At 47.9% G+C, this 25,856-nt stretch overlaps 1 protein-coding gene across 1 annotated transcript in view; it reads left to right on the top strand.

The window, feature by feature from the left end:
- Positions 1–415: 415 nt before the first annotated feature.
- ARHGEF17 (Rho guanine nucleotide exchange factor 17) overlaps positions 416–25,856 on the top strand; it is a 161,763-nt gene continuing 136,322 nt past the window's right edge. Inside the window, exon 1 of the mRNA XM_056858830.1 lies at positions 416–2,452. Within this exon, the coding sequence (XP_056714808.1) occupies positions 416–2,452 (2,037 nt within the window). The remainder of the gene's footprint in view (positions 2,453–25,856) is intronic.

Genomic DNA, 25,856 nt, shown 5'->3' with positions numbered 1-25,856 from the left:
CGAGGGGCATCGGCAGGGCCTTTCGGAAGGTGGTGGGGCCCCTCCTGGCTTTTCTGCCCCCCTGTCCTCCGCCTCCCCCCTCCCTCTCGTCGCCAGGGTTTCCAAAGTCAACATCCCCCCTTTCGTGCCCAGCCCCTGTGGGTCCAGGAGTAGCAGCAGGTATTCGAGCACCGAGACCCTGAAAGAAGAAGACCACGTTGGGGCCTCCTGGCCTGGCCAAAGCAGGACTTTCCAGGGGGTCTTCCGCTCCCCCAGCTTCGGCCAAAGCGACAGCCTCGCCAGGTTGCAGTCCCAGGTCCGGGCCCGTCCAAAGCTCCCGTCGGGGATTGTCAGGACGAAGCCTGACGCCTCTCTGTACGAGTCCCTGCAGCGCTGCGGTGGCGAAACCACGGAGAAGCCCAGACATGTGAAGTCCATGTCCAACCCTGACATCGCAACTGAGACTCTCACCCTCCTCAGCTTCTTGAAATCCGACCTCTCGGAGCTGAAGGCGAGGAAGAAGAGCGGCCGGTCAAGCGACCAAGAGGAGGCGGCCTTGAGCGGTAATGGCGGCAGGTGTGAAAGCGGCCACCTGGGCACAGCTGGGCACCAGCCAGCAGGCAGAACCCAGAGTGAGGTTCAGGCACCCAGCCGTTGGGTTCTGGGCAACCGTCCAACTCTGAAAGATCTCACGGCGACTCTGCGGCGAGCCAAGTCTTTTACCTATTCGGATAAACCGGCACCTCGCCGGTTCTTCTACCAGAGTGCCATGAAGCAAAGCTCCTCGGAGCTCCTGCTGGCCACAGGCAGGGACCACGAAGGCACATTTTCCGATGGCGAGATTGGCCGGGATGTGGACGACGGGGTGCCGGTGGTCGTCCAGGACCAGTACATTCAAGAAGCGAGGCAGGTCTTTGAGAAGATAAGCAAGATCGGTTCCCAACATGACTATAACTTTGGTTTGGACCAGAAGGATAGCGTAAACTTGAAAGGCGGAGGAGAGGATGGAAAATTTTCGGGAACGCCAGAAGTTAGCCATGAGCAGAGCTTGGAAAAAGTTGATTTGGAAAGGGACAACTCTCGCAGGAAGTCTTTGGAAGAACTCTCGGGTCCCGAGTCCAGCATGACGGATGAAGGCATCGTAACCGAGCTAGAGACGTGTCCTGCCTATAGGTATCTCGATCCGTCGGTTGCAGCATGGCGGTCGGCAAACCAAGGAGAGAATGAAGCCACCTTGGCAGAGTTGAAGGGCATGCTCCTCCCAAGTCATATGGCCAAAGTGAATAAAGAGAAGGCCACTGCCGTTGACGAGGCCCTTCCCAAGATGGGACCCCAAGGGTTGTCCGAGGCACCGTCAACTCCTGGAGCACTGCGGCGCCGACGGAAGTTTCCATCTGTTGGAAACGGCGGCTCTGAGTCCAGTAACGGAAGCAATGGGGAACCCAACGGTGAGACCTACAGATCCTTGAGTGACCCCATGCCCCACAGAAGGTGCTCGATCACGGAGGATTCCAAGAATTTTTCAGTCGATAGTAACCTCCTGGGGTCGCTGAATTCCAAGTCCGGCATCCCGGAGTCGTCGCCCGTCGCCCTATCCGAGTGCACGGGAAGCGCTGCCAGTGACCTGTCCGTCTGCAGCGACGGCGTCAAGGATTACAGCACGGTGATCCAGAACATTGTCAGCCAGCCCGGGGCCATGGACAAAGTGATCGACGAGAAGGGGAATGGGAAGACCATCAAGAAGAAGTCCTTCAGCGACCCCAGCCGCCGTAGCGAGTTAGCCACCACTGGCTTCGACGGCCCCGGAGAACCCATCAGTGAGATGGACCAGGTCATCCCTCCGTCCAGCAGCGAACCCATCCTCTCGGAACAACGAGGCCAGTCGATGGAGCAGGACCAGGACATGGGGAAGCTGTATTCCCAATCTGAACACATCTTGACTACCCAACTGGAGAGCGATTTGATGGAGGTGGCCCAAAACTATGGCTTTGATCCCAAGTTAGCAGAAGTCCTGTCTCCAAGGATTGTCCGGCGTAGTTCCAAGAAGCGCACCAACAGGGTCAACGGCCACGAGAACAGAAAAGAAGAGGCCACGCCATCCACCACCACCACAGTCCCTGCCACTTTAGGGACCATAAGGCCAGCCTCCAAACATGTGCGCCACACCAGTGAGCCGGCCACGTTTATCCCTGTCTCAGAGGTCCACTCGCCTGCTTCTCTGAACCTGAATGCCCACGTTGCAACGGCAGAATCCTCTCGTTTGCCTGCAAAACCCTACCCGGTTCTCCAAGCGCCATCCTTGGAGGATGTCACCAAGCACTACATGCTGACCCTTCATTCGGGGGAATCGTCCCCCACTAACACTGTGGATATGCCCAGATCTTCGCCTGCCACGCCAACTACATCGGAGCTCAGGTTGCCCAGGTGTCCAAAGCATCATGAGGAGCCAAGCACCAGAAGCAAGCCACAAGTGGTGAGTCCCCTGTTGTCTATTCTGAGATCTTTTACGGTACCATCTTTAGCTAACACTAATCTTAGCCCATTGACTTCAGTAGGCTTAGAAGGGCATAGGAAGGCCCTGTTAATCAACAGCGCAATCCTAGGCAGTTACTCCAGTCTAGGCACATTGGCTTCATTTGGCTTGGACTGGAGTAACTTGCCATAGGATAGCTGCATTAATTCACAGGAAGAGATAATGCTCCTTGTTTATGTTCTGATATGTTTTCCATTGTCCGTTGGAGGTAGCATTCCACCTTATGAAGTGGTACAATCTGGACTTGTTTCAGAGTCACACCCTTTCAAGTGTTGGCTGGCTGTAATGTAATATTTTGCTTTTGCAAACTGATTTTGTGCATACGTAAATGTGCCGTGGTACTCGTGTCCACACAACGTTTTAGGCGTAGTTCTGTTCATCATTGCAAACTTTGCGTAGAGATAATCCATTTGGGAATGGTTGGCCTGTGAGAGTCAAGGGGGGTTCTTTATGTGGTTCCCTGCTATTGTGTTGTGGATTGTTGTCTGGAACTTTGCTTCCTGGTCCTCGTGCATAAGCAAACCAGCATCCCTGGAATGAGTAGACGATGCGCATGAATGTCAGGCAGGGTTCTGTGGTACAAGACATTCAGCACACGCACATATGAAGTGTGGGCAACTTATTTTCCATTTGGCCTTGGTAGAACAAGTTTTGTTGGCGTGATCGGGGCTTACGGTGGCAGCAATCAGCACATCAATAGGCTTTTGTTTTGTTTTGCGCTCTTCTTTTCTGAAGTTGTCGCATCGGTCTAGCTCAACACAAAGAGGTTTCTCTGCAAATGAGGGCCCTCCTTTTCCAGAGACCTGGTTCTCACTGTGATGTTCGGCCTATGTCTGAGATGACCCATTTCAGACTGTGGGTGGGTGCTAATCTAATTTTAATGTTTCTCCGTTTAAAACAAAAACAACCACCTCTCTGCATGTAGAAAACTAGTTTTCTTAGCCTTTTCCCTGACGTCCTAGTTTTATACGTGTGGGGATTTTGTACGGTTAAGAAGTAGATGATAGCGTATGGAATGTAGGCAGGTAGGACATCTGTGACGATAAAAACAATCCTACTTTGTTGGGGGGTGGGTGAAATCTTGTTTTAAAACCTCACGCAGGTCACGTCCTTCCACAGACTCTGTTATCCTAGCCACCTTTTTTGCAGTAAACTGGAGTCCCTGTTTTGCATTTTTGAAGCTACCTTTTTAAAAAATATAAATGCCTTTCTGGTGAGTTTGCAAGAGTTGCCGTTTCAAAAGATTTCCTTTTGCCACCAGTTGGCCTCTGAGAAGGGGCAGGGATGCATTTTGCACAAAACTGTTCGTTGATTTGTTGTTACCTGCTCTGAGCCCGGCCTAGGGCGGGGTACAAGTCTGAAGAAATAAATAAAACTCAGGAGCAGTGTCACGCAGCGGGGCGATGCGTATTTTGAAGGTTTATGTACGATAAGGACTGTTATGCTCCCCCAGTCCCTCTTCGAAAGAACAGACGAGCTGGCTGCTCTTAAATCGGTGCAAGACGAGCTTTTGAAGAGGAGGGGATGGCTTTCAGGCAGATGAGAACTTTGAGAAAAGGGGCTGTGCTGGATCAGACCAAAGGTTCATCTAGACCGGCATTTCCCATAGTGAACAAAATACTTTTAGAAGGCCTAGAAGCAGAACACAGTAGGCCAAAGCGTTTCCTCTAGCACTGATATTCAGAGGACTCTCCATATTCGGTCATAGTGGCTAATAGCCATTGATGGATCTATTCCCCATGGAGTTCGGAGAGAACTGTGACTAGCCCAAGGTCACCCAGCAGGCTGCATGTGGAGGAGTGGAGAAACCAACCCGGTTCACCAGATTAGAGTCCTGCCGCTCTTAACCACTTCCCCACGCTGGCTCTCAGAAACAATTGAGCTAATCAAAGATGGCAGCAGCCCCGTGTCTCTGTTAAGGTGACCCTGGCATCTGCCCAGAAATGCCAACCTCTGTCAGTGCACCTATATTGGGGGAGTCCCATGATCAAACATTCTTTCATGTAAAGAAAAAATACCTCCTTGCATCTAGAAACGTAGGTATCAGGAAAGGAGTTTGTCTTAACCTTGTCCCGATACACTAGTTTTGTATGCACAGTGATTCCCCCCCCCACCTCGAGGAAGCTTTCAGCCATGCCTTTATGCATTTTGTGCTGAAATAATTCTTTTTCATGCAATACATAATTAAGTTTTGGAACTCACTACTTCAGGATGCCACTATGGCCACTGGAACAAGTCACTTTGAAAGACAAATCCGTGGAGGCTTAGCATTAATGGCTAAATGGAGCCTCCATGGTCACAGGCTGTATACCTCTGGATGCCAGCTGCTGGCAGGCAAAAGCAGGAGAACTTGCTCAGGGGGATTTGATTGGCTGCTCCGGGAAACAAGATGTTGAACTGGATGGGACAACGGCCTGATCTAGCAAGGTCCTTCGGGTGTCCCTACGACCACCTGGTCTGCTGCCCCTTACTACAGCAACTGCATAATATTGGACTCAGTCCATGACACGCAAACACAGCCAGCGTGGTATAGTGGTTAAGATCAGTGGTTTGGAGTGGTGGACTCTGATCTGGAGAACCGGGTTCGATTCCCCACTCCTCCACATGAGCAGCGGAGGCTAATCTGATGAACTGGATTTGTTTCCCCATTCCTACGCATGAAGCCAGCTGGGTGACCTTGGGCAAGTCACACTCTCTCAGCCTCACCCACCTCACAGGGTGTCTGTTGTGGGGAGGGGAAGGGAAGGTGATTGTAAGTCGGTTTGATTCTTCCTTAAGTGGTAGAGAAAGTCGGCTTATAAAAACCAACTCTTCTGCTGCTGCTGCTATGTAAGGTCTCCACAAATTGTTGATCTTTTGGCTGTTTGTAGTGGATTTCATGCCTGGAACATTGGCTGAAAAACGTTTCTGTTTCCCTGTAGGAGGTTTATTCTGCCACCCTTCCTTTTATGTTTTCATTTTTTAATTCGCTGCTTTCCTGATGTTCTGCCCATTGTCTCTGTAGCACAAAAGCGAGCAGACATGACTTTTCGAAGCTCAGAACGTCTTGCAGTCCGTTGCATATGGGTACCTTTTGTTTGTGGGAAGGAATGCATGCTGCTTGGCGCTGTGTTATGTTTTGGGCAGCAGAGAGAGACCTCAAATCTTGAGATTCTTTCATTTTAACCAGGCTTACGGAAATACTGAAGAATTTGAAAATAAACTGGGATTTACTATGGTCTTGCACGTATCAAACATCTGAGAGAGAGAAAGAGAGAAAGCGCTATCAAGTCACAGACAAAAATCTGTGGCATGCTTTATGTTCTGTGTTGCTGGGATGTTTTGCACGGTGTTTGATAGAATTCTATAAAGCCATATGCCGAAAGTGAAGATTTGAACACATAAACACATGAAGCTGCTTTATACTGAATCAGACCCTCGGTCCATCAAAGTCAGTTTTGTCTACTCAGACCAGCAGCAGCTCTCCAGGGTCTCAGGCAGGGGTCTTTCACATCCCCTACTTGCCTAGTCCCTTTAACTGGAGATGCCTGGGATTGAACCTGGGACCTTCTGCATGCCAAGCAGATGCTCTACCACTGAGCCACGGCCCCTCCCCTTCCACTCCATTGTTGGTCACACCCTCTGAATTATGGCACCTTCCTCTAGAGCACTGGTTCCCAACCGGGGGTCCGTGGACCCCCAGGGGTCCGCGAGAACGGAATTAAGGTCCGCGAAACAAAGTTATAAACCCAGAGTAAATTAATACTTTCAATTAAAAGTTCTCTATTATAAAAATATATATTCAAATATTATTCTAAGTTTAATGTTTAACTAACAGTTATGATTAAAGTTTATTTTCAAATTCTCAGAATTTTTATTTTGAACCTTGGGGTCCCTGCACCGAACAAAAAAGTCCTAGTGGTTCCTGGTCAAAAAAAGGTCGGAACCAGTGCTCTAGAGGGAGAAGATCCTTTTGTCACAGTTGACATAGAATGACCCCATAGGGTTTTCAAGACAAGAGACGTTCAGAGATGGTTTGCCATAACCTGCCTCTTGAATAGTAATCCTGGACTTCCTTGGTGGTCTCCCACTGAAATATTAGGATAAATGACTAGGACTTGTAGTCTATACTACTGTGTATAGATAGCTTGCTGTAAGTGGGATCTTAACTATGTAATTTTGGCATTGTTTAATGTGCCATGTTAATACTCATGGTGGTGGGAAGTGTCGTCAAGTTGCAACTGACTTATGGTGGTGACGTAGAGACATTCAGAGGTGATTTGTCATTGCCTGCCTCTTCATAGCAATCCTGGGCTTCTTTGGTGGTCTCCCATTCAAGTCCTAACCAGGGCCAACCCTGTTTAACTTCTAGATCTGATGAGATGGAGCTAGCCTGGGCCATCCAGGTCAGGGCAAAAGACATTCAGAGGTGGTTTGCCATTGCCTGCCTCTTTGTGGCAACCCTGGACTTCCCTGGTGGTCTCCCATCTGAGTACTAGATCCAAGGGTTGGACTAGATGACCCTGGTGGTCCCTTCCAACTCTGTGATTCTATGATTCTATACTGACCAGGGCCGACCCTGCTTAGCTTCCAGATAGAGATAGATAATTTCAGGTAAATAATTAATGTTGTTTATTGTACTTCTGTGTGGCGTGTGACTCGTAATAAAGATGGGTTGGTGGATGGATGGGTGGGTGGCTCCTTCTGCCGATGGACGGCTCCTCATGTAGCTAGCAGAATGGCGGGATAACAACCATCTATTTTACCTTGGCACTGTTTTTTGGTTTCAGAGGCATAAATAAGGAGTAAAGAAGGGCCCTGTTGGATAAACCCTTCTCATTCCACATCCTTTACCCGGCAAGCAAACTCCCTTCTATTGCATGGGAGCATGCAGTAGGAGCATGCCTGTTATATCAGGTGCTGTGGAACACTGGCAGGACGGTGCTGCTGCAGTCGTCTTGTTTGTGGGCTTCCTAGAGGCCCCAGGTTGGCCACTGGGTGAACCGGCTGCTGGACTTGATGGGCCTCGGTCTGATCCAGCATGGCTTTTCTTACATTTGTATGTTCTTGACACAGGCTGGATAATGCTGCTGCAGGCGTCTTGCTTGGGGGCTTCCTGGAGGCACCTGGTTGGCCACTGAGTGAACAGACTGCTGGACTTGATGGAACTTCGTCTGATCCAGCAGGGCCTTTCTTATGTTGTTATGTGGTGTCGGCTGCCAATTTGAAAGGCTTTAAGAGGGGAGTGGACATGTTCATGGAGGATACGGATATTCATGGTTACTAGTCAAAATGGATACCAGTCATGATGCCTACCTATTCTCTCCAGGATCAGAGGAGCACGCCTCATATCAGGTGCTGTGGAACACAGACAGGATGGTGTTGCAGCGGTCATCTTGCTTGTGGGCTTCCTGGAGGCCCCTGGTTGGCCACTGTGTGAACAGATTGCTGGACTCGATGGACCTCGGTCTGATCCAGCAGGGCCTTTCTTATGTTCTTAAAAAGGTAAAGGTCCCCTGTGCAAGCACCGGGTCATTCCTGACTTATGGGGTGACGTCACATCCCGACGTTTCCTAGGCAGACTTTGTTTTACGGGGTGGATTGCCAGTGCCATCCCCAGTCATCTTCCCTTTACCCCCAGCAAGCTGGGTACTCATTTGACCGACCTCGGAAGGCTGGAAGCCTGAGTCAACCTTGAGCCGGCTACCTGAAACCGACTTCCGTTGGGATCGAACTCAGGTCGTGAGCAGAGCTTTATGTTCTTAGGATGACATTTATTGCAATCCCTGCTCCATGCGTGGGACTGGTATGCAAAAAAGAGTTGCTCCAAAGCAGCTGTCCCTTTAGGTTCAAGACGGCAAGCACGGTGTACAGTTCCCCTTCTTTAAATGGCCCCCCTTTTCCCTGCTTGCCGAACGGTGAAACCGCAAAACGGCCAGGGAACGAACTACACACCCTGAATTTTAGAAGAGCCGCTGTTTTGCGCTCCTACAATAGAACATGCTGTCCAGCCCCACGCAGGCAACTGCCAGGAGCCAAGCTGCTGGGGGGCGAAGGAGGGGGTGTGTGGCTGGTGTGCAGGCTGTAAAGGTCGGGGAAGCGAAACCCGAGCTCTCTCTCCCCAGAAGCAGCAAGCTGGCGGGGCCGTCGCTCTCTGGACTCGCCTGCCTGGCTGGGGAGGCAGGCAGGCTGAGACGGGAGGCGGGAGCAGCCGTCCCACCGAGAAATACCCAAAGGCGTGGGGTGCTGCTTCTCCCTTTTTATCTATTTACATTATTATATCCTGCTAGATGACCCTGGTGGTCCCTTCCAATTCTAGGATTCTTTCTCAGTAGTGCCTCTGTTTCTGAGCAATGTGGGCATCTTGTGGATTTCATACAAACTCAGGTTGCTTTGCTTTTTTTTTTCTTTTTTTAAATAAATTTTTATTGAATTTTATAACATAAAACAAACAACAACATAAATGAATATAAAACAATACAAAATAAAAAAATACAATAACGGAAGGGTATCAGTATACCTTAATTCTTATATTCTAAGTTATAAAATTCTATTATTTGAAAAAGAAGATACCCGTTCCCCCTCCACCCACCTAAAACAGTGACCCCACACCCGACTCAGGTTGCTTTGTAAGGGTTTTCTTTGTGAGCAGACTTTAAGCAAACCAGCATGTGTTTTAAGAGGTTGAGATGGTTTTTCTCTCCGATGCCTCACGGTAACTGGATTGGCTCTGTGGTGGGGCACCCACTTTGGACGCAGGAAGGCCGATCCTTGTCATCCCCAGCTAGGGAGTGGGTGTTGTGAATGTTGTGCCTCTGTATGACTCCCTGCAGCGCAGTTGCTTGTCAGAGCGGACATACTGATGGACCAAGGGTCCGACTCAATAGTTTCGTTTTAAAAAATTGCTTCATTTATAATTCCTCCCCAGCGGGGACCCAAAGCAGCTTACAGCATTCTCCTCTCTTCCGTTTTATCCTCACAACAACCCTGTGAGGTAGGTTAGGCTTGAGAGTGTGTAACTGGCCCAAGGTCACCGAGGGACCTTCCATGGCGGAGCAGGGATTCGAACCTGGGTTTCTCAGGCCCTAGTCCGACAATTTAAGCACACTACACATGGGAAATCTCAGAGGTCTCTCCCTGCGTCGCCTAGAGACGCCTTATTTTTATTCATTTATTTTTACTTACGTTGTTTATATCCTGTCTTTCTCCCCAACGAGGACCCAAAGCAGCCTACACCGTTCTCCTATCCTGTGTTTTATCTTCACAACAACCCTATGCAGTAGGCCGAGAGTGTGTGACTGGCCCAAGGTCAGCCAGTGAGCTTCCATGGCACAGTCGGGGAATCAAGCCTGGGTTTCCCAGATCCTAGTCCAACGCTTTAACCTCTACACCACGCTGAATTGCCTGGCCAGCACTGTCTGTGTTTCCCACCCTTTACAGAGCTGGAGTTGCAAACCCAACATGCCCCAAAGAGTTTTAAGTTTTCAAGATGGAGGGTGAGAGATTCAAAACAGATAAAAGGAGGTATTTCTTCACACAACACATCATTAAATTGTGGAACTCCCTGCCCCAGGATGCGGTGATGGCTGCCAACTTGGAAGGCTCTAAGAGGGGAGTGGACGTGTTCATGGAGGAGAGGGGTATTAATGGCTACTAGTAAAAATGGATACTAGTCATGATGCACACCTATTCTCCCCAGGATTAGAGGAGCAGGCCTATTATATGAGGTGTTGTGGAATACAGACAGGACGATGCTGCTGCAGTCGTCTTGCTTGTGGGCTTCCTAGAGGCACCTGGTTGGCCACTGTGTGAACAGACTGCTGGACTTGATGGGCCTTCGTCTGATCCAGCAGGGCTTTTCTTATGTTCTTATGTTTAATAGCCAGTGTGAAATCCTGACAACATGCTCCTCACATAAGTCCTCAACTGTCATTCTGCCAGATATTTTGGTCGATCATGTTGTTTAGGGTTATCTTTTCTTTCTTTCTTTTTTTTTTGCTGTGAAATATTTCCTGTGCCTCTTCACTGCTTTTCAATAGGCGGATTTCCTGTATTGCCTTCTGCGTTGTTTTATTAACGATACAGCTGCTCGCCTCTCCCACGATTGAGTTCTGCGGCACGTGCTGGCTTCTGAAGAAGCTAGGCGGCAGCTGTTGGATCCTAGGAATAAAGAGCTGGGGGAAAACCAGAAGTCTGAGCCCAGTCCAGTCTGCCGGGTTCTGCAAGAATGTAGTGGAAACAAGCGAGGTGCACTTTGCTAAGATGTTGGGGAGGGGCTGTGGCTCAGTGGTAGAGCATCTGCTTGGCATGCATAAGGTCCAAGTTCAATCCAGTTAAAGGGACTGGGCAAGTAGGTGATGTGAAAGACCTCCGCCTGAGACCCTGGAGAGCTGCTGCCGGTCTGTGTAGACAAGACTGACCTTGATAGACTGATTCAGTATAAGGCAATGGGGCCACGGCACAGTGCTAGAGCATCTGCTTGGCATGCAGAAAGTCCCAGTTTCAATGCCTGATATCTCCAACTAAAAGGATTGGGTGGTAGGTGATGTGAAAGTCCTGCACCTGAGAACCTGGAGAGCTATAGGGAGGGGCCATGACTCAGTGGTAGAGCATCTGCTTGGCATGCAGAAGGACCCAGGTTCAATCCCCGGCATCTCCAGGTAAAGGGACTAGACAGGTAGGTGATGTGAAAGACCTCTGCCTGAGACCCTGGAGAGCCGCTGCCGGTCTGAGCAGACAACACTGGCTTTGATGGACTGAGGGTCTGATTCAGTATGGCAGCTTCATGTGTTCATGTTTGGAGATGAATATTGCTGCAGGCAGGTGGAGATCTATGAACTAAGCAGGGCTTTTCATGAGCTGGGGTTTAGCAGAGCTTACCTTGGGAATCCATCTTTAGAGCCTTAAATTTTAGCCTGGGAAGCATGTCACGAAGGCCAGCGTGGTGTAGTGGTTAATAGTGGTGGACTCTAATCTGGAGAACCGGGTTCGATTCCCCACTCCTCTACATCAGTGGCAGACTCTAATCTGGATAACTGGGTTGGTTTCCCCACTCCTACACATGAAGCCTGCTGGGTGACCTTGGGCTAGTCACAGGTCTCTCAGAGCTCTCTCAGCCCCACCTAGTTCACAGGGTGTCTGTTGTGTGGAGAGGAAGGGAAGGTGATTGTAAGCCAGTTTGAGACTTCTTAAAGTAGAGAAAATCGGGGTATAAAAACCAATTCTTCTTCTTCCTCTTCTTTTTCCATTCTTAGAAGCTGAATGATGCACTTTTGGGGGGGGGGAAATAACCATTAACCACCCTAAATCTGAGCTCACCATGACGTTGGTAGGGTGCTTCGCTTGTGGTTTCTGATAGAGACCCGTGGCGGAGATCTCGGCACCCTCATCTGAAGTGGGTCGTGCCTTTGAGTGACTATAGTCTTAGAATGGACCACTTCCTGGGAAGTGATATGTTATCTTATTCAGGTAGTCACTTACTAAGCAGGACTCCATGAGTTTACCTACTTTTAAAAAGCAAGTCTTTTTATTGATGTACTTCTAGTAAATATGTGTAAATGCAAGTTACAAAGTCTTTACATTCAGTTACAAAGTATTCAGTAACAATGTCTTCAGTTACAATGTACGCAGTAAAGCAAGCAAGTCTTACATACTATTCAGTTTTAAATCCAACTCTTAAAATATAACAGTCAAATAAGTATGATTTAGTTCAAAGTATCTAATTCACAATATCTAGAATACAATATTTTAGAGCCATACATACCAATACCATCTTCGAGACTCTCTGAGAGAGGTCTGAAAATCTAGCCTTTCTGTGCCTGTATTTATACTGTTTCAAACCCCTCAATTCTGCTGATTCTGAGAAAATATGGGCTGAGTAGTCCTCCTCCATAATACTGAGGGTGCAGTCCTCCTCTATTACCTAATATGGGCTTCCTTTTCTTTTAGTTTATTTTACTAAACTATAAACAATCAGTTTTGAGCTTTGTGATCACTCTATATACTCAATTTTAACATCGTTCTCATCTCCAGCATAATACGCTTTCATTACATTCATTTATAAATCAATAGTATCATGTTTACATGTTTAAAGCATAAAACACAATTATTGCTTATATTGCATTATGTCATCATTAGTTAGCATTGAATAACCTTGTAGTGTGGAGGGTGGAGAGCATCTTTATTCATGATGTTATTGGAAGGGAAGAAAGACAGTCTATATCTGAAAAGGGCTCTGCTCTTCATTGAAATGAAAAGGGCTCTGCTCTTCTCCATTGAAATGGCAGGAGAAGGTCAGGTAAACTAGGAAAAGCTTAGCAAGTCAGTCAGTTCTGACCCTGATATATTTCAGAAACATAAGCCTCTGGTTTAATATTTCCAGGCTTTCTTTCCTTCTTAAAAATAACTAAACCTTCTGCTATATAGTTTGCAGTTTAGTCTTAATTTGTTGTAGTTTTATAATGAATTATTTCTGCATATGTACAACTCAATATCATAGTTCATGTGCTGTAAGATGTCAGAGACTGTGACATATCAAACTACAATTCCCAAGATTCCCAGGGCCGCTTATTCAAGGAGGCGGTGTGTGTATAAGGGGATGCTTATTAAATTTGCAGATGATACTAAATTGGGAGGGGTAGCAAATACGGTAGAAGACAGAGCCAAGATGCAGGATGATCTTAACAGGCTGGAGAAATCGGCTAGAACTAATAAAATGCACTTCAACAAAGACAAATGTAAAGTTCTGCATTTGGGTAGGAAAAATCAAATGCATAATTATAGGATGGGGGAGACTTGTTTGAGCAGTAGTGTGTGTGAAAAGGATCTTGGGGTCTTAGTAGACCAAACACTGAACATGAGTCAGCAGTGTGGATGCTGTAACTAAAAAGGCAAACGCAGTCTTGGGCTGCATCAACAGAAGTATAGTGTCCAGATCACGCGAAGTGATGGTATCTCTTTACTCTGCTCTGGTTAGACCTCAACTAGAGTACTGTGTTCAGTTTTGGGCACCACAATTTAAGAAAGATGTAGACAAGCTGGAACGTGTCCAGAGAAGGGCAAGAAAGATGGTGAGGGGTCTGGAGACCAAGTCCTATGAGGAAAGGTTGAAGGAGCTGGGTATGTTTAGCCTGAAGAGGAGAAGACTGAGAGGGGATATGATAACCATGTTCAAGTACTTGAAGGGCTGTCATGTAGAGGAGGGTGCCGAGTTGTTTTCTGTTGCTCCAGAAGGTTGGACCAGAACCAACGGGTTAAAATTAAATCAAAAGAGTTTCCATCTAGACATTAGGAAGAATTATCTAACAGTTAGAGCAGTTCCTCAGTGGAACAGGCTTCCTCAGGAGGTGGTAAGCTCTCCTTCCCTGGAGGTTTTTAAGAAGAGATTGGATGGCCATCTGTCAGCAACGCTGATTCTGTGACCTTAGGCAGATGATGAGAGGGAGGGCATCTTGGCCATCTTCTGGTCACTAGGGGTGTGGAGGGGGGAGGGGGTTGTGAATTTCCTGCATTGTGCAGGGGGTTGGACTTGATGTCCCTGGTGGTCCCTTCCAACTCTATGATTCTATGATTCTACCTCCCCCCAGCTCTCCTAGTCTAACAGCTGCCTAGCACAGCTGGAGCCAGCTGCATCCCTCATGGAAACCTTTTAGAGGAACAGTGACCCGAGACCCCTTTTTCTGGTGTCGTCTCACGCTGCGGCTGTTTAGTAGTAGCGGAAGTGGACCCCGAAGAACTAGACGCCCTCCCCCCACTTCCAGAAGAGAATCGCCTCTGATCTTTTCACATCCTTATTTCTGCAACTAGGTTGTGGCTTTTTCACATACGGTGAGGGAGATTCCCCACTCCTCCACATGAGGAGAGCAGCCAGCGTGGTGTAGTGGTTAAGAGCGGTGGTTTGGAGTGGTGGACTCTGATCTGGAGAACCGGGTTTGATCCCCCACTCCTCCACATGAGCTGTGGAGGCTAATCTGGAGAACCAAGTTGGTTTCCCCACTCCCCCACATGCAGCCTGCTGGGTGACCCTCAGCTAGTCACAATTCTCTTAGAGCTCTAAGAGAAACAGATGTTAAACACTGCTCTACTAGGTTGATACCTGCACACATAGTATATGAGAGACATATACTAACCAGTATTACAAATAGAACCAATCTGACCAGATGTTTGAGTAATTGATAATAGATTTTACAACCTATACACATGCCTGGTTGGGTTTGAACTGTTTGTATATGTATTTATTTATTTCTGCAAATGTGTGCAGGCTTAACATGTGTTTTAATTAACCACTGATGAAGGCCCAATAGGCCGAAATGCATTTGGTATGTGGTTGCAGATGTCAACCCTAGGAAATGCCATTGTGCTATTTTAATGTTTTAAAATATTTTTAACCTTTACATAGCGTTTCTAATAAATTATATTTTCAGTATTTATATACATATATATGTATTTTCTTTCTACCCAGCAGCGGTTAGAGTTTAGAATTGCTTCCAGGCGATTAGACATTAAGCATTACCGAGGTTGCTCCGCCACCACCATTAGATCCCATGAAACCAACATGTAATAGGAACTTTGTAAATAAGTTAAAGCTAACATCCGTATGTGTGGGGAAATGGACCAGTCAGCATATCTGCAGGCCAGTAACTTGAGTGGACTTATTCATGAAGCTGAGTTCTTAAGGTATACCAACAAACTGAGAAGTGTCCAGAGGAGGGCAACGAAGATGGTGAGGGGTCTGGAGACCAAGTCCTGGGAGGAAAGGTTGAAGGAGCTGGGTGTGTTTAGCCTGCAGAGGAGAAGACTGAGAGGGGATATGAGAACCATCTTCAAGTACTTGAAGGGCTGTCATAGAGAGGAGGGTGACGAGTTGTTTTCTGTTGCCACAGAAGGTTGGACCAGAACCAGCGGGTTGAAATTAAATCAAAAGAGTTTCCGTCTAGACATTAGGAAGAACTTTCTAACAGTTAGAGCGGTTCCTCAGTGGAACAGGCTTCCTCTGGAGGTGGTGAGCTTCCCTGGAGGCTTTTAAGCAGAGGCTAGATGGTCATCTGTCAGCAATGCTGATTCTGTGACCGTAGGCAGATGATGAGAGGGAGGGCATCTTGGCCATTTTCTGGGCGTGGAGTGGGGGTCACTGGGGGTGTGGGGGGGAGGTAGTTGTGACTTTCCTGCATTGTGCAGGGGGTTGGACTAGATGGCCCTGGTGGTCCCTTCCAACTCTATGATTCTATGTTGCTTTTTGACTCACAGGGCTGGTCTTCCTCACTTCCAGACAGACCTTGGCCTGGTGCCTTTCTCGTCTCTTGCCAACTGCCAGGGGTGATCAAAGCCGGGGGGCCTTACCCTGCTTGAACTTCGGGGCTGCCCGGCCAGCCAGGAGGAAACACAGGGGCCAGACTCTTCCTTTTAAGGGCAAGGTTTTCCAGCTCCGTCTGTGAATGTCTTTGCTGCCTTTCTGCTTCTTTGCACGGCAGCCACGACAGAACTTAAAACGGCGTTCTGTTATTTCCCCTTTTTGATTTATTATGTACTTGAGGGGGCTGGGCTCTGCAGGATGGTACATTTTGGAGGGCCCCAGATGCCATGTGAAGGATGGGCAGATGGGAACTTTGGAACAGAGGGCTTGAATTATGTCGTTGGGAGTCAAGGATCGGTTTTTGCTTGGCATTGCGCCCCTGGGCTCTAAGCAAAAATGTCCAGATAAATTGCCCTGTTTATTCTTGCTTTTGGTGGCGGAAGACGATGAAGAAGAGTTGGTTTTTATATACCGACTTTCTCTACCACTTAAGGGAGAATCAAATTGGCTTACAATCACCTTCCCCTCCCCAGAACAGACACCCTGTGAGGTAGGTGGGGCAGAGAGAGTTGTGACTAGCCCGAGGTTACCTAGCTGGCTTCATGTGGAGGAGTGGGGAAACCAACCCGGTTCACCAGATTAGCGTCCGCCATTCATGTGGAGGAGTGGGGAAACCAACCCGGTCCACCAGATTAGAGTCCGCCGCTCATAAGAACATAAGAAAAGCCCTGCTGGCTCAGACCCAAGCCCATCCAGTCCAGCAGTCTGTTCACACAGTGCCTCCAGGAAGCCACAAACAAGACGATTGCAGCAGCACCATTTTGCCTGCAGTATTATCCTGCCTGTGTTCCAAAGTACCTAATATAATAGGCATGCTCCTCTGGTCCTGGAGAGAATAGGTATGCATCATGACTAGTATTCATTTTTACTAGTATATTGTTATATTATAATATATACAAATAATCATGTGGAGGAGTGGGGGATCAAACCCGGTCACCACCTCCCGAGGGAGCCCTTTCCACTGAGGAAGTTATGCCAGGCAAGAGTACCACTTGGTCCCACCCACTTTTAGAAACTCTTGGTGGGCACCAAGTACAATGTCAATGGGCACCATGTTTGGGACCCCTGTTCTTGATGTTGTGGGGACAATAATGGCCCTAGAACAGTGACCAGTTCTCCCCATGCATGCCTGCTAGACCGTCACCTGTTCTACATCCCACCCCCTCTCCGGGGTGTGTCTGTCCAGGTGTGCGTTTCTTTGAATCTTCCAGCTGGGTTTTCTTCCTTCCTATTTCAGGGCCTTGGCCCTATCTGTTCCTGGCAGGGGCTGCCAAACTTAATTGGCCAAGTCATTGGGTTGATTAATCTGTCGGAAACCTTTTTGATCAACGAAAACTGCGCTGCTGATTAATCCGGCAACACGATTAAAAAAAGAAGTTAATTGCTTTTAGTGTAAGTTCTTACGCACATTGGTGCCAGGTTCACAGAGACATTACTCTTTTCTGTCTCATCTGCTGGAGGGAATGCCTCTTCTAGGATAGTCCCTCCTGGGATAGGTTTCTGAATGGTCTGGAAAGCAGAGGCAGCTTGCCTTTTGTGTTTATGGGTATGCAAATTCATGCTAATTCGGTCAAAATGATCAGGGGGCTGGAGCAACTGCCCTGTGAGGAGAGGTTAAAACGCTTAGGGCTGCTTAGCCTGGAAAGAAGGCGGTTCAGGGGAGACATGATAGAGGTCTATAAAATGATGCACCTACCTCACAAGGTATCTGATGGGGGAGAGGAAAGGAAGGCGATTTTAAGCTAGTTTGAAACTCCTTAAAAGTAGAGAAAATCAGCATGTTAAAAACCAACTCTCCTTCCTTCCTTCCTTCCTTCCTTCCTTCCTTCCTTCCTTCCTTCCTTCCTTCCTTCCTTCCTTCCTTCCTTCCTTCCTCTCCTTCCTCTCCTTCCTCTCCTTCCTCTCCTTCCTCTCCTTCTCCTTCTCCTTCTCCTTCTCCTTCTCCTTCTCCTTCTCCTTCTCCTTCCACAGCCTAGTCTGACCCCTTTCATTCAGACATTCAGCTCTCTGCTCCTTACCCAGAGTTTCCAAGCCTTTCCCCTCCCTCCTGCTCTCACGCGCCCACCCCTTCTTTCCAGTAGACAGAGTTCCCTTATACCTCTGGGGCCTACGTGAGGATATTCAAAGCCACCCTGATGTTTTACAAAAACCACAGTGTTTATCGGTTCTTGTAGGTTATCCGGGCTGTGTGACCGTGGTCTTGGTATTTTCTTTCCTGACATTTCGCCAGCAGCTGTGGCCGGCATCTTCAGAGGAGTAATACTGAGACACTGTGCTTCAGTGTGACTCCTCTGAAGATGCCGGCCACAGCTGCTGGCGAAACGTCAGGAAAGAAAATACCAAGACCACGGTCACACAGCCCGGATAACCTACAAGAACCGATGAACTCTGACCGTGAAAGCCTTCGACAATAACACAAATGTTTGTCTGCCTTCTTACGCTGCCTTCTTCATCCTGAGCGGTTAAGATGTTTGTGAGCGTTCCGTGGCCCCGCTCAAGGTCCATTTCAGGCCCGAAACTGTCACAGTTCTAAATTAATTGTTCCCTTAAAACATGCACTCGGGGATCGCTTCTGCTTCTTGTTCTGTGCATGGTAGCCTGGCTGCCGGATCTTTTTATGAAACGTCTTCTGCGTAAACTGACACTGCGTATACAGGTTGGCAGCATTTGAAGCTTTCGGGTTGTAAAAAGGGTGGTGTTTTTAGCATAGTGTTCTAAACCTCTCGACCTTTCCGTGAAGGACCGGGCTCCAGTTCCCGGTTGGTAGATGCAGCCAGGTGGGAGGACGAGGACGCAAATATATCCTTTCCTGTCTTTTGCTTACAGCGGAGATGGCCTTTCAGATGACCCTGCGTCTTTCTACTCTTTGGGCGCTCCTTTCCCACTGAAGCTAAGGCTGCACGTGATCATAGAACCCTAGAGTTGGAAGGGACCACCAGGGCCATCTAGTCCAACCCCCTGCATAATGCAGGAAATTCACAACTACCTCCCCCAAACAGCCCCAGTGACCCCTACTCCATGCGCAGAAGATGGCCAAGATGCCCTCCCTCTCATCATCTGCCGAAGGTCATAGAATCTTGGCGAAGATACAGAGAAGCAGGCATGGTTTTAATGGGGGTGAAGGGTCTTGTCTCCAAATTGTAATGAGTTAAGATGAACTCCAGGAACATGCACGAAAGTTGTGTGCTCAACAGAGCTTTCCTAGTGTATAATTTAGGATCCTCAATTATACACTAGGAGGGAGGGGCTGTGGCTCAGTGGTAGAGCATCTGCTTGGCATGCAGAAGGTCCCAGGTTCAATCCCCGGCATCTCCAGTTAAAGGAACTGGTAGGGCAATGTGAAAGACCTGTGCCTGAGACCCTGGAGAGCCGCTGCCGGTCTGAGTAGACAGTACCGACTTTGATGGACCAAGGGTCTGATTCAGTAGAAGGCAGCTTCATGTGTTCATCCTGAGAATCCATGCTTTAATTTAACCCCACCCCAAGCTTCTGTGTCATATCACTTCAAAGGAATGCTTTATAATTACATTTGCAATGTTGAGCTGATTCTCTGATTACATAAATCCATTAAATAACCTTTAGATCAATTGAAAAAGTGCCCTCGATTTATTGGGTAGCAGTCTATTTTCAGTGGTGAATTGTTTTACTCACAAAAAGTGTGACGGGTACCATTTGAGCTTCCTCTCTTACACAGATGGGAATGCCTGCATGTTACTTACCGAGTCGCATGTGTAATAAATTTGATTAAACTTACACAATGACTGAGACAGCTGTAAACTTTGTTCACAGCCCTGTGAGGTCAGCCAATCTTCTGGTTTTCACACTGAAGATTTGTAGATGAGGTTGAGCGATGTGGCTTTTGTAAGACAACCAGGTAGCTTTGTGGATTAGGTGAAGCTTGAACTGGGAACATCCCAATGTACACAGTTTGCATTCTGAGCCATAGTACCACATGATCCCTTAGGGGCAATGTGTGAGGAGGGTTATCACACACAAGAATCTTAAATCACCAGAACAGGTTTAGAACGAAGCATCAATGAAATGACGCCCAACATCTCCTTCCTTCTCTGAAGGGTAGGGTTGCCAGGTCCCTCTTCGCCACTGGTGGGAGGTTTCTGGGGAGGGGTCTGAGGAGGGTGGGGTTTGGGGAGGGGGAGAGACTTCAATGCCATAGAGTCCAATGGTGAAAGCAACCATTTTCTCCAGGTGAACTGATCTCTATCGGCTGGAGATCAGTTGTAATAGCACAGGGGTGGGGAACCTTTATCCTGCCAAGGGCCATTTGCACATTTATAACATCATTCGGGGGCCATAACCAGGTGTAGATCTCCCGGCGGGGGGGGAGGCTAGGGTTGCCAGGTCTCCAGCCACCACCTGGAGGTTGGCAACCCCAGGGGAGGCCATGCAGAGAAGGCCTGGAGGGCACCCCCTTTCCCGTCGTCCTCCCCCCCCAGGCGGGAGGGCAGCCAGCGGTGGGCCCGAGCAAATGAGGCACCAGGGGGGCGCAGCCCGCAGCCGATCCGCAAGGAAGGAAGAGAGGAAGGAAAGAAAACAGAGAAAGAGGAAAAGGGAGGGAGGGAAAAAGAGGGAGAAAGGGAGTAAGAAATGGAGGGAGGGGAAGAAAGAAAGAAAAGGACAGAGGGAGACAGACAAAGAGACAGAAAAGGGGAGAGAGGGAGAGAAAGGAGAGTGACAGAAAAAAAGAAAAGCCTTCCCCCACACACACACACCCGTGCATGCCGGCCCCACGAGACCAGGCCCCAGCCTCCACGCCTCCCCCCCACCCACACACACGGCCCTGGAGCTACCGAGGGCCACAGAAAATGTCCTCGGGGGTCGCATACAGCCCCCGGGCCTGAGGTTCCCCATCCCTGTAATAGCAGGAGATCACCAGCCACCACCTGGAGGTTAATATCAAAAAACAAGACCTGAGCTGCTAAAGTCGTAATGGATAAGAAATACGCAGCCACTATGGGATCAATTAACCCTTATACTATAATATAATAAATCAAAACACAGCTTCAACCTAACAGACTATATTCACAAAAGAGTCATCATACATATGTAAGACAAATGACAAGTGCATCCTCATTCATTTTAAGGATGCAAAAGTGGCCCCAATACCTTTTTCATTCAAATTAGTCATACATGAATGGTATCAATCCAATAATTTGGTGGTAATGCAATACTAGAAGCAGTCCAAAGCATATGGGTGGAGATGGGTGGTACAGGTTTCCAGTAGCTTGTCCCTGTTTTTGTTATAATCTTCTTCAGCCACTGAAGGGTACTAGTATTGCATTACCACCCAATTGTTGGACTGCTACCATTTATGTATGATTAATTTGAATGAAAAAGGTATTGGGGCCACTTTTGCATCCTTAAAATGAATGAGGATGCACTTGTCATTTGTCTTACATATGTATGATGACTCTTTTGTGAATATAGCTCAAACCCAACCCCCTTCTGACTATATATTACTCTTCCTACACACTTGACACTGAGAGACACTGTCCTTCAGTGTTATTCCTCTGAAGATGCCGGCCACAGCTGCTGGCGAAACGTCGGGAAAGAAAATACCAAGACCACGGTTACACAGCCCGGATAACCTACAAGAAACAATAGTCTGTTAGGTTGAAGCTGTGTTTTGATTGATTATATTATAGTATAGTATAAGGGTTAATTGATGCCATAGTGGCTGCTTATTTCTTATCAACCACCTGGAAGTTGGCAACCCTACAGAAGGGGCATGCTGTGTAGTTTATTTTCAGAACCCCTCCCCTTGAATAGAAAATAGGAAAACAACAAAATTCCAGGGCACACAATTGTCCCCCATCTCCAGCATTATGTACTTTTTGTTTTGGCTTCTGGACAAGAGAATGACGTTCTGGCTGGGGTGGTAAAAACCTGGCCACTTGGGAACTCTGAATCTCTGTAAGGTGACTTGCAGATTACATCAGATTTCAAATGATAAAATCTATAGTTGGAGGTGAAGTCAGGGAGTGGGGGTGCAGGCAGAACTTTGGGGCATCTGGAGGAGCCAAGAACAATCAGGGATGGGTATTGGGTCAATCCTTAGGTGGGGATAAAAAAGAGGGTGTGGACCAAGATGAAAGTGCTACTTGATATATTTGGGGTCTAGGGTTGCCATCTCCAGATCAGGAAATTCCTGCAGATTTGGCAGCGGAGCCTGGGGAAGGATGGTTTTGGGGAGGAGAGGGACTTAGTAAGGTATAATGCTTTAGAGTCCGCCCTCCAAAGCAGCCATTTTCTCCAGGGAAACTGATCTCTGTAGTCTGGTGACCAGTGGTAATTCTGAGAGGTCTCCAGGCCCCACCTGGAGGTTGGCAGCCTTACTGGGGGCCTTGTGGAGAGGCAATTAGGGCTGTCGATTCGGTTCCATCCAACATGGAAAACAGCCGAATGTTCCCCGATTCTGCGGTTTCCAGTTCGGATAGAGCCGAAGTCAAAAAAGGCAGGAAAACGATGAGCCGAACTCGGTGAGTTTGGGCGGACGCTGGATAAATTCATACAACTTCAGTGCCCCTGAATCAGCATTCTCCCGTGGCCAATGGTGGCCCAAGCTGGGTCTTCTTCTGGCCAATCAGAGCAGGGATTCTCCCTTTTGAATTGGCCAGGAGAAGAGTATAAAAACTCCCGAGTCCCTCCCGTCCCGTCCCGAGTTCATTTCCTTCCATTTTGATGGTGCTGCTCCTGAGAGGTCCTGAGCTGAGCTGCTTACTGGAATAGCATTGGATTTACTTCTCCTCCCTGCACCTGCTGGAAGATATCCACACAGTTTGATTTTTGGGGTTTTTCTCTATATCTTTTCTTCTCTCTGTGTGTGTGTGTGGGGGGGGAAGCAGATTCTGTGTGTGTATGGGGGGAAGCAGTTTCTGTGGTTGGGGGGGAGGGCAAAGGTTAGCTGTTGCCTGTTCTGCCAGGGGTATGTGCCCACTCGCCTCTGCGGGAGTGTGCGTTCTGCCTTTTTTTGCCCGTTGCCACCCTCGAATGGAGTTGAGTCAGTGCGGCGGTGCGGCATGAGTGTCCCTCCGCTTGGCACCCGTGCCTCTTCCTCTTCCTTGGATCGTTTGATTGGGGTGGAGCTGAGCCGTACTGGTTTGAGGGGGGGTTGTTCTGCTGGGGGGCTTGATTGCCTCTGTGGAGTGTGATTTGGGGGGGTTACCTGTCCTGGGGGGGGGCTGATTGCCTCTTTGCGAGTGAAATCTATCAATCCTGAAGATACGGAATTTGCGCAGGTCGCACTTACGCTAGTAGCGTTATTAGATGCACTTTGGCTGTGTTGAAATGAAAAGATACATTACCCATGCTAGTTACGCTGTTTACTTACGCTTTGAGCGTTGTTGAATGCTCTTCCGGCATAGTTACATCGGCTCTTAGAAGCCACGGACTGGCTTCTACTGTGTGTGTGTGGAGGGGGGAAGCCAAAGGGGGGTGACCTGTCCTGGGGGGGGGCTTGATCTCCTCTTTGCGAGTGTGATTGTTGCTGTGGAAGATTTGAATCCAGCAGCATGACATCTATCAATACTGAAGATACGGAATTTGCGCATGTCACACTTACGCTAGTAGCGTTATGAGATGCACTTTGGCTGTGTTGAAATTAAAAGATACGTTACCGATGCTAGTTACGCTGTTTACTTACGCTTTGAGTGTTGTTGGATGCACTTTCGGCGTAGTTACATCGGCTCTTAGAAGCCACGGACTGGCTTCTACTGTGGGGGGGGGCGACCTGTCCTGGGGGGGGGTGCTTGATCTCCTCTTTGCGAGTGTGATTGTTGCTGTTTTCACTGGTTGCCACCTTCGCCTGGAGGTCAGCGTGGGTCAGTGAGTCCCTCTCTGGCTGCCCCAGAAACAATGGGAGGTTTTGCCTTGGATTTGCCACTCTCTGCTGCACATTAAGGATTGCCGACTCCTCTTCATTCCAATGGGCGGAGGGGGGGAACCCCTTCCAGGCCCCATAACTCGGGACCCCCTAACCCAATCTGCACCAAAGGGGGTTCTTGCAAGAAGGGTCCCCTCAAGCTACACTGAAAGTTTGGGACCTCTAACTCCAAAAATGCCCTCCCCCCTGGAGCCACGGAAAGCCGTGAATGTGCTTAAATGGCATTAATCGGCCAAATTTATTAGCAAACGCTGAATTTCATGCCGAATTCCACGGATCCAAATAGGGGGAGTTCGGACTTCGGCATTTCCCGAATAAAAACAGGTCGGATTTTGCCAAATCTGAATTTTACCGATTTTTTTTTCCCTAGAGGCAATGCTAGGGTTGCCAAGTCTGGCTCAAGCACTGCGATACTTTACTGATTCCCCTGATGAAGCATAGGCGAAACGTGTAGGGATCTTGAAGTGAATTAAAATTAATTCTCCCCCTGCACCAATTGTCTCTTATTTTGGCTCAATTCTGGGTTGGGAAATTCCTGGAGATTTGAGGGGGGGGGGTTGAAGCCTGATTAGGGCGGGGTTTATGGAGTGGTGGGACCCCAGTGGGGTATAACGCCCTAGAGTCCATCCTCCAAAACAGCCGTTTTCTTCAAGGGAACTGATCTTTGTTGTCTAGAAAGCAGTTGTAAATTCCCAGAGATCTCGAGGCCTCGCCTGGAAGTTGGCAACCCTAGGACAGTGCAAGTTCACTTAAGGGAGTATCAGAAATTGACCCACGCTGCCACTGAGAGAGGAGCAAAGAGCCCATCCCCTTCCAGACCAAACGGAAGAACTTTTTGAAATTTCTCTCTCTGTAAGCTGGCCCCAAATGGGTGGAAGCTCTCTGTTTTAAGATTAGCAAAAGGAGAAAGATCTGGAAGACGTCTCGGTCCGCTTTGTAGAACCAGATTAGGGGGAAGAAAGAGGAGTGACAAGAAGAGTTACAGCTCTTTTCCTCCGCAAATAAGAGCCCGGCATCTGCTTATCTGCAGAGTGACTATGCGGATCAGAATCTAAAGCTGACCTTAAGCGAGAGTGCAATTAAATTTGTCTTTAAAAGATGCCATGGGAAGGAAATGACTTAATGTTATCAGCATTCTTTTTGATTGCTGTTGCTGATTTTGTTCCAGAGAATAGAAGATAGCAAAAAAGAGAAAAAAGGAAGGTAGGTAATATCGTCAAAGGCTTTCATGGTCAGAGTTCATTGGTTCTTGTAGGTTATCCGGGCTGTGTAACCGTGGTCTTGGAATTTTCTTTCCTGACGTTTCGCCAGCAGCCGTGGCAGGCATCTTCAGAGGAGTAACACTGAAGGACAGTGTCTCTCAGTGTCAAGGGTGTAGGAAGAGTAATATATAGTCAGAAAGAGGTTGGGTTTGAGCTGAGTACTGTCCTGCAAAAGTAATGTGCTAATCATTGTCCTGTAAGTATCAAGATAATGTGCTAATGAGGATATGGTATGTTAATATGGAACCATTGTATCCTGAAGTGATCTGTTAATGTGTGTAATCCAAAGATAATCTGCATGGCTATTGTTGAATGTTGTCTTTGTTAGTCTGGAGGTTTTTTAGAACAGGAAGCCAAGCCTTATTCATTCTTAAACTCTCCTCTTTTCTGTTAAAGTTGTGCTGATGTTTATGAATTTCAATGGCTTCTCTGTGCAATCTGACAAAATAGTTGGTAGAATTGTCCAGTCCTTTTCCATGGTGAACTGAATGTTTGGATGGATATTATTAAGATGGTTTAGAAAGTTTAGAAACCAACTCACACAGATCGCTACTTACACAAAAACTCCAACCACCACCCCCGACAGAAAAGAGGAATAATCAAAACATTAATGGACCGTGCAAGACGGATCTGTGAACCACAGTTTCTCAAGGAAGAAACTAATCATCTAAATCACGCACTGCTAGCAAACGGCTACTCCAAGAATGAAATCAGAAGGGCCATTAAACCAAACAAAAATCAGAAAACTCAGGAAAAACAGTCTCCCATAGGAAAGGTATTCTTGCCATTTATTAAAGGAGTCACTGATAGGATGGAGAAACCTTTGAAAAAACATAACCTACAAACAGTGTT

Source organism: Euleptes europaea, chromosome 12, assembly GCF_029931775.1.
Source record: "Euleptes europaea isolate rEulEur1 chromosome 12, rEulEur1.hap1, whole genome shotgun sequence".
NCBI lineage: Eukaryota > Metazoa > Chordata > Lepidosauria > Squamata > Sphaerodactylidae > Euleptes > Euleptes europaea.
Note: the sequence above shows the minus strand (reverse complement) of the source record. Positions and strands in the feature narration are given on the sequence as shown.